The 8,067-nt window shown below is 33.3% G+C and overlaps 1 protein-coding gene across 1 annotated transcript; it reads right to left on the bottom strand.

Annotated features, from left to right (window-relative positions):
- Nucleotides 1–2,998: 2,998 nt before the first annotated feature.
- Nucleotides 2,999–4,661, bottom strand: LOC111378760 (vascular-related unknown protein 4-like). The gene is made up of 3 exons (XM_023001997.1): nt 4,321–4,661; nt 4,157–4,216; nt 2,999–3,178 (listed from the first exon to the last, which is right to left on the bottom strand). The coding sequence occupies exons 1-3, from the start codon at nt 4,636–4,638 to the stop codon at nt 3,146–3,148; spliced, it is 411 nt and encodes a 136-aa protein (XP_022857765.1). The 5' UTR covers nt 4,639–4,661; the 3' UTR covers nt 2,999–3,145.
- Nucleotides 4,662–8,067: the final 3,406 nt, after the last annotated feature.

The following is an 8,067-nucleotide window of genomic DNA, read 5'->3' as shown; positions in this document are numbered from 1 at the left end:
GAAATTAGAACAATAATAGATTTAATTTGTGTTGTTAAACTTCAATTAGTTTCAAATTTTACTTGAGTTGTTGAATGTTGAGTGTTGAGTGTTGACTGTAATTTGTGTTATTAGAATTGAAGTAATCGTTGTTTGGACAATTTTTAAATAAAGAAAATTTAATTGAAAGTTTTTTCTATTTTAGTCCTGTTTGGACTTCATTAAAATTATTATTCATTTTCCTTTCTTTTTTTTTATCAACCACACATTTTTTAATAAAATAATATTATATATAAATCAATATTTTTTCTTTTTTAATCACACACTCTTCCAAAAAACAACATTTCAAACATTATAATCTTAAATAATGGAGGCCAAAAGGGGACTTAGTTCATCATTACGTATGTGTCACGTTGTCAATCATAGTTAGGTGGAGATATGGGTGCTACCATTTCAAAGTAGTTGCAACAAATGGCAAGTTGGAGGTATAAGCACCACATTGACAAAAGTTTAGAAAAGTCAGGTGAAATAAAGAAGAACAATAGAAAAAGAAATAAAAATTAAAAAATATATATATATGAAATTGCTGTATAAAGAAAATAATATATAATTAATAATTTTACAAGATAAAAAGTTATTTAGAAAAGTTTTCGATAGGTTGCACAGAAGTTGGTCGTGGAGAAACAAGATTGTGTACCCATGAGTTTACACACTTGTGACTTTGGCGTTAATTTTTCCAATTGCTACTTCTAGAGTCGAAAGAGTTTTTCCTGCAAAAACACGGTATATGGTCGATCAACCATGCAAGCAAATTAGAGATTAATGGAGCCCCCTGTACATAGCTTAGTGGTGCAAAGGACATGAGTGAAACTATCTCAAGCCTTGTTGACAGTCGTGGTGTGGGGATTCGATTTTTGAGACATGAAATTGGATTCCTTCTAGACGCGGTATACATGTAACTCTTATTCCCTGACCTATTGGGGGCGCATCCCACGATTTATTTCCCTCACAAAACTCTAGGGATGGGGCAGTGGGGGCCCTCAAGGTTGGAGTTCAACCTTTTAAATTAGAGATCAATGGATGAATGACGGCTTAGTTATGTGCATATAGGGATTTCAAATGGGTCGAGCGGCTCGTTGGCCCGTCAAAACTTGGCTTGTGGGCGTCTCGGGCTCGTCAGCAGGGGCTCAATCCCAAGAGCCGAGCAGGCTCGTAAAAAAATATGAATTTTTTTTTTAAAAAAGGTTCAAAATGTGCAAATTTACCAAAATAATAATAATAATAATAATAAAAAATCACGAGCCACGTCGAGCCGGGCTCAATGAGCTCGTGGATTAAAGGATTGAGCCCGGCTCAATCCATTGCCATCACTGTGTGCATATAAAATGATGTATACGGAAAAATTGACAATAAAGTCATTATGCGCTGTTTCCAAAGTATGAAACCAATCCTAACTCCATCAATGATAACGACGAGGTATCCACGTGAATGGACACGAGTACACAGTGGACTACTTACGAAACTAGAACAATGGGAAACCTGAGTTGGCAAGGACATAATGTTTAAGATCTTCCTGCTGTTGCAGAAATTAAGAAAATTATTTTAAGGTGATTTTTGTGTGTATGTGTGTGTTCAGACTAGAATGTTTCTCAGTGTGATTCCAACTTATTCAATGTAGAAAATAATGGACAGTTTCTATGATCATGATTTGGAATTGTAGAATCACACATTGCCTCCGCACTAAATATATGTAAGACTTGTACGAATTTTTGTCAACGCCTTCTTAGGGTCGGGAAATCGCAGAGTTCAAAATGTAATTTGAACGGTGGCTTTAAGATACTGTGAAAGGTTGATCCTGCTTCTGATTTGAATTGCCTTGTTATGTAATTTTATAAGAATTAAGCAGCTGGTTTGTCAGAATATTTTTGTCATCTTGGTTAACATCCTCTCACATGCATATAAGTCTCGCGTGAATTAAAAAAAAAAAAAAAAAAAAAAAAAAAAAAAAAAAAAAAGTGGACTTTCCATTTTGAGTATCGATCATGTTGCATGGCAACCATTTTCTAACAATATAGCATGTTTGATTTATAATGGTTAAGTGTAATTTCTAAATGCATTGTTTCTACTAATTTTTGACATATTATTGACTTTTGAGGGAGCTCTAGAGATGCTGTACTTTGAGAAAGAATATGCATGATGTTATCTTTTCAGTAATAAGCTAATAAATGACAATTTTATTTTTAGTGAGAGTTGACAAATTTATTTATTATTTTATGCTCATAAATAAATTAATTTTTGAATTGTGCCTGCATGCTTTGGAAAATACTTATTTTCTATTTCTTGAACAGAAGATAAATGCAGTTTTGGAAAGTCAGCTGAGAAGCATAGAAAGTCCACCCAAACCTTGGATCTGAAGGTCAAATGCTTCTTTTCTATTTCTTAAACAGAAGATAAATGAACTTCAAAAAGATCATGGGGTAGCACATTAAGAGTATACCTAATTCAAAATCATCATGTTGCAGAATAAGTGAAAATAATCAGATGGCTACAAGACACAGTTTTGTGGTAGAAAATGATTAACAGTTAAGGCCCTGTTTGGTTCAGCTAAAAGTTGATTAAAACTTAAGTCAAATTAAATAATTAATTTTAACCATATATTTCATGGAACCCACAAATTTGAACCACACATCACATCAACTTTTATCAAAAACTAAATTTTTTTTTCTCTAAACTAAACAATGCTAAGTTTTAATTAATTAAACCAGTGTCCCCTTGCTTATTTGTTAGTTAGGTATCTTATAGATATCATCAAATGTGTAGGCCATTCACAAATCATCATGTTCGATAAGGAGAATTGGATAGCATGAAGGAGAAATAAGTTAAAATCTTATTTGTCATACTGCACTACTTTTTTTTCTGTTGCATACCAAAACGTGAATTATTCGTCTAATATTCTAATTTTTGGCAGTGAGAAGATTAATGTATCTAAAAGAAAAGCCTCTTTTATGAGGTGAAAAATCAAGAATTTCATTAGTTGATAGGGTACAAGAAGTGTTCATGAAGACAAAGGAGAAATATGTGTGTATATATATGATGAAGTAAGAAATACAAACAACATATATAGGTTCTTATTTTTCTTCACTTCTTTGTATCCCTTTCAATAATCCTAGCCTCTGTGGCCCAAACTATTTCTTTTCACCTGAAAAGGAAAGAAAAATATCAAGATAAGCATGCTAATTAAGCCCTTATTTGACCACATTTTTTTGGAAAAATTCATTTTTCAACAGTGTTTTGATATCATTTCAACCACACATTATTCAATAAAATAATATTACACATAAATCCAAAATTTTTCTTTATTTTTTAACCACACATTTCCCATCAATACACTATTCAAAAATTCATTCTTCCCCAAAAAATGGGGCTCAAACAAGGGCTAAGAACTTAATTAGGCAAGAAACTATAACATTAATATGGGAAAAGTTGCACTCAGTAATATAATTTGATCCAAATCTTTGTAAAATGTGTTAGTCACGAAAGTAAGGGGCTATTCTTTTTGGCGTTTTCTATTTTCAATTTTTCAAAACGGAGAAAACGCGTCTTCGAAAAAAAAAAATTGTGAAGAAAACACTATACGACCAATTAAGCCTTTCGATTTCTCAACATCAGTCCATGTTAAGAAGCAAAAACTAGCTTTATAAAATTTGACATGCAAGGTTCACAATTCATATTAGAATCTATTTTTGAGGACTAATTGTGCCACCACTTACATTACATGCCGTAAAAAACTTTTTACAATCTAATTTTTCTTTTATCAACATAGTCTATTTTTCTTAAAAAAAATGCACAAATATTTTTCTATCTATTTATACGGCATGGTTGAGAATTACGTCATAAATATTCACCTTCTACGGCATGTCCAAAAATGTATGGCATAGATACTTCGAGTAATTGAATTATTACTGCAGCAAAAATTTAAGGCATGCCGTAAATGTTCTATTTTTTATATGCACGCAATAAATGAATGCCATGAAAAGCTAATTTTGTTGTAGTTCACTATAATGCAACATTTAGTATCTACTTACTAATGGAGCAATATGCCGAGGATCGGTGGGGGCGATTTTCTTGATTAATAAAGAAGATTATAGTGCCGATAATCATGAAATGGTCCTATTACCTGATCTGCAGCATCCATCTTATCTTTCTGATTCATAAAATGGTTCATATAAGATATCTCCTGAAAGAAAAGAGAACAATTATGAACAATAACTGGTCAACAAACAACATAAAAACTGATCAAAAGACCAACAGTTAATGGAGACAAGCATGCAATTTTCTGACCTTAGGACTATTTACAGGAGAGCTGGCAGTGTCCACTAAATCTTCATCAACTTCTGGTCCTTTAGGTTTCTTCTTCTTTAAGTTGGGATTACAATTTTTAGAAGAAATTAAGCCTGTAGAATTATTGGGAAATCTTTTGACTGCAGAAGAAGCAGCATCTGAGATAAGAGAAGGGCTTTCATAATCAGAAGAAAAACAAGATTTTTCTCCATTTTCACACATGAATTCTTGAATGTAGAATGTCCAACTACTCTCCTCAGGAGTATTATTATCTGCTGCATCTTTCTCTGAATGGCAAGGAATGGCAGATTTCTCCATATTGGAAGAGGAAAAAAAATTGTTTATCACTCTATCTGGCCAGTTTTGGAAAAGGGTTAGAAGATGGAATTATATATTGTGAATTCAGTGTAAAAAATAATGCAGAATCTGGAATATTGGCCATAGAAAATTGAGGTAGGTGAATTGACCTACTGCAACAGAAAATTAAGTAGAGAATTTGAAGGGTTTGACCTTTGTGGTATGGGATTAGGATATTACCAACAGATATTTGCCAAATCTATTTTGTTATTCAAATCTTATTTGATCAAGTCTAAAAGAGTTGGTGTTAAAAAGTATACCTTTTCAATTACTTTAAAGAGTTTAGATGAAATAGTTACTATATATATCGAACTTAGGCTAGAGTGACCAAGAGTCATAGAATTATCAATCTAACTAGAGTCCATCTATGCAAATCGTGCACTTGACTTACCTTTGATCAAACAAAGTGCGACTTTCACCTGAGCAGGTTGTTGAATACAAATTTTAGATGAAAATATGTGGTCATTCTAACAGTTTAAACTTTTAATAATTATCAATTTTCCAAATTCTCTCTTAATTTCTTGAGAGAGGGATTTTCAAGAACAATATATAGAGAGGTTGTCCAGAGATTGATCTTCTAGATGAATATATGTGGTCATTTTCTAAACATTTAAGCTTTAAATTGAGATGACCATTAGTTTTTCAAGTTCTTTTTCTTAATTTCTTGGAAGAGATATTTCCAAGAACAACAATATATATGACTTATATATATATATATATATATATATATATATATATATATATATATATATATATATATATATATATATATATGTCTTCTTTAATATGTTCTAATTATCAAACATATCATAAAAAATTGATTAAGTAAAGAAATTCTGATAATTGAATGGAGTGACGTAATGAATCAGATAAGCAAAGCATAATTAAAAGCTTAAGAAACCGACTTATGGATATAAACAAGTATTGACAAAACAAAATGTAATTTTTATTGCCTGTTTACAATTGGCTGACATTTTATAATATTATTTTTTTGTTTGACTGAGATATATTCTCTTATATTCTAATAATTAATAAGTTTTGATTACAATAAAATCAAAGCTAATGGGAGGGGAAGAAGGATTATTTTTTGTTTTACTTTTTTTTCCTTAATGTTGTAAATACTATATGTAATATTACATAATTTTACCTGGAAAGAGAGAATTTTAGAACTGTGAATAAAGATTATTTAAAATATATTTGAGAAATCGAGCTATAATTTTTGAAACGAGAGTCTATTTATCGATAATAATCGTGTCACAAGAAAATAGAAGTATATAGTTGACTCTATCATTGACAAGTTCAAATAGTCATGCTACCCATTTCCATTTCTTTGGACACTGACATTAGAAGATGAGGATGTGCACTGACACATTGTTGCAACATAAATCTTGGTGATTTATGTTAATATCTATGCATTTACGTTATTTTCGTTGTAATAAATGTCGTTCTAAGAACATTTGTGGTGTCTACTTAGTTAAAAATCAAATTACATCGTACCAAGCATTAATATTTATGTACTTTTTGTATCTACTTATATATATAGAAACAAAATCTAGAATAAGTTTCGCTATTGTCACAATGCATATGAGTAGCTTTGTTCCATATTCTGGCTCTTACATGTGAAGCTTTGATACGAGGTCACCTTAAGCTTCATCCAAGCAAATTCGAACCTTTGAGTTTGAGTCCTCATAACTGAACCATGACACTTAAGATAGTTGAACTATCGACAAGCTTAAAGCAATAGAGGCACTTCAGATAAATGGGTGTACCAAATGAAAAACATATAAACGTCTTGTTAGTCTTGTAGGGAGCATGTGGAAAATGAGAGTCTAAGATGCTTGTGAAAGTATCTGTTTCGCGCGTGTTAATTCGCTAACAATTAAAGAGGATCAGACGATTGTGTAAGGGACGAAACCTCTTGAGACAAAGTCCCAAAAAGGGGTGTTCTTTTTATTGGCAATGAACTTTACAATTGGAAACGGAAAACAACGTGTCTCCAAGGGGCGCAAGCACACGAGTTACAGAAAAGGAAATGTTTAAGTCTAAAAGCTAAAGGAATGAAAATTACATATTCTCTGTTCGAGAGTTTTGGATTCGGTCTTTTTCTTCTAAGTTCTTTCTCCCTTTTATACTTCATAGGCGATCCCTTTGTGATTAACTGCTCTAAAAGAAACTGCTTGATCGCCCTATAACTACCCACTTTCTTTGTAGTGGCCATTTTGTCATGAAACTGTCTTTTTAACTGCTGCCATTATCTTGCATCGTTCAACCACTTTCGATTGAACCCCTTGAGTCGTGGAACGTGATAAAGTCACTTTAGCAATTGCCTCAATAACTGCATCATAATGCGTTATGTTTGTTGATACCTTGGGCGACTTGAAGATTTGGGCGAGACTCTGGACGACCGTCTGCCATTCTATTCGTTCAGACTCTGAGCGACTTGCAAACTTGGACGATGGCGTTATCGCACTATTGGGCCCATTATTTGGGCATTCACCTTGACTCGTTCAATTGGATTTCGTTCTTTGGGCTATCTGATTTGGGGATCTTTCAATTGGGCTTTACTCTCTGGGCTGTTCGATTTGGGCTAAATTTTTATGTGTCAACAATTACCCCCCAATATGGCAGAATTAATAACAATTATTAAATTTTGCCATATTCACTTCATGTCTTCAGCAACGTTCACGATTCCCAAAGAATTTCAATCATTGTTTCCTTCTATAACTTGAAAAGGTGCGTCGCTTTGCAAACCCTTATAAACTCCAAATACGCCATTTTACTGCTACGAAATCACGTTTCATATTTCTTACGCATCCTTCGCGATTCACTGTTCACCTTTTGCTTCCTTGTTACGTAATTCTGAAAAGCTTCGTTCCTTCTTCAATGGCTGCTTTACAATCTCAAGCTAGCGACTCTTTTAGTTTTGATGACATTCAGAAACTTCTGAGTCGTTCATACGTAACCCCAAGTTTTCTTGCGCCCGCCGATGTTGGACGTAATGAGTTTTACTTGGGTCCTTTCTTCAACAATGCTGAAGCAGTTGAACAGGCGGCAGTGGGTCAGCTGTTTCCTTGCACTCATGGCCCTCCTTTTCTGAATTCTTTGCCGTTGGGGCCACTTCGTGAAAAATGTATTCGCACTTGGCTCAAATCTGACGTAGCTTTTCGTAGGTGGCATGCTCGTCTTGTGGGTCATGGTCCTACTAAGGCACTTTTTGATAGCGCTAGGATTTCTGATTTGTTGGAAGTCTCTATTCGCCCCCCTACTTTTGATTCAAGCGCTTTTTCCGATTGCTTTGAGCTTTTGGTCCTCTGAGTATAACACCTTTATTTTTCCTCTTGGCCCCATGTCTATTACGTTAAGGGATGTTGGGGCCCTGGTAAATTTACC

Source organism: Olea europaea, unplaced genomic scaffold (assembly GCF_002742605.1).
Source record: "Olea europaea var. sylvestris unplaced genomic scaffold, O_europaea_v1 scaffold1867, whole genome shotgun sequence".
Lineage (NCBI taxonomy): Eukaryota > Viridiplantae > Streptophyta > Magnoliopsida > Lamiales > Oleaceae > Olea > Olea europaea.
This window is presented reverse-complemented; position numbering and strand designations above follow the sequence as displayed.

Bases quoted from the DNA above. Each gene is read 5' to 3' on its own strand.
- LOC111378760 (XM_023001997.1), bottom strand. From the start codon at position 4,638: ATGGAGAAATCTGCCATTCCTTGCCATTCAGAGAAAGATGCAGCAGAT. The intron at 4,217-4,320 runs GTCAGAAAATTG...CTTTTCTTTCAG, and splicing joins CTCCTGTAAATAGTCCTAAG to GAGATATCTTATATGAACCA. The intron at 3,179-4,156 runs GTAATAGGACCA...TTTCCTTTTCAG, and splicing joins AGATGGATGCTGCAGATCAG to GTGAAAAGAAATAGTTTGGG.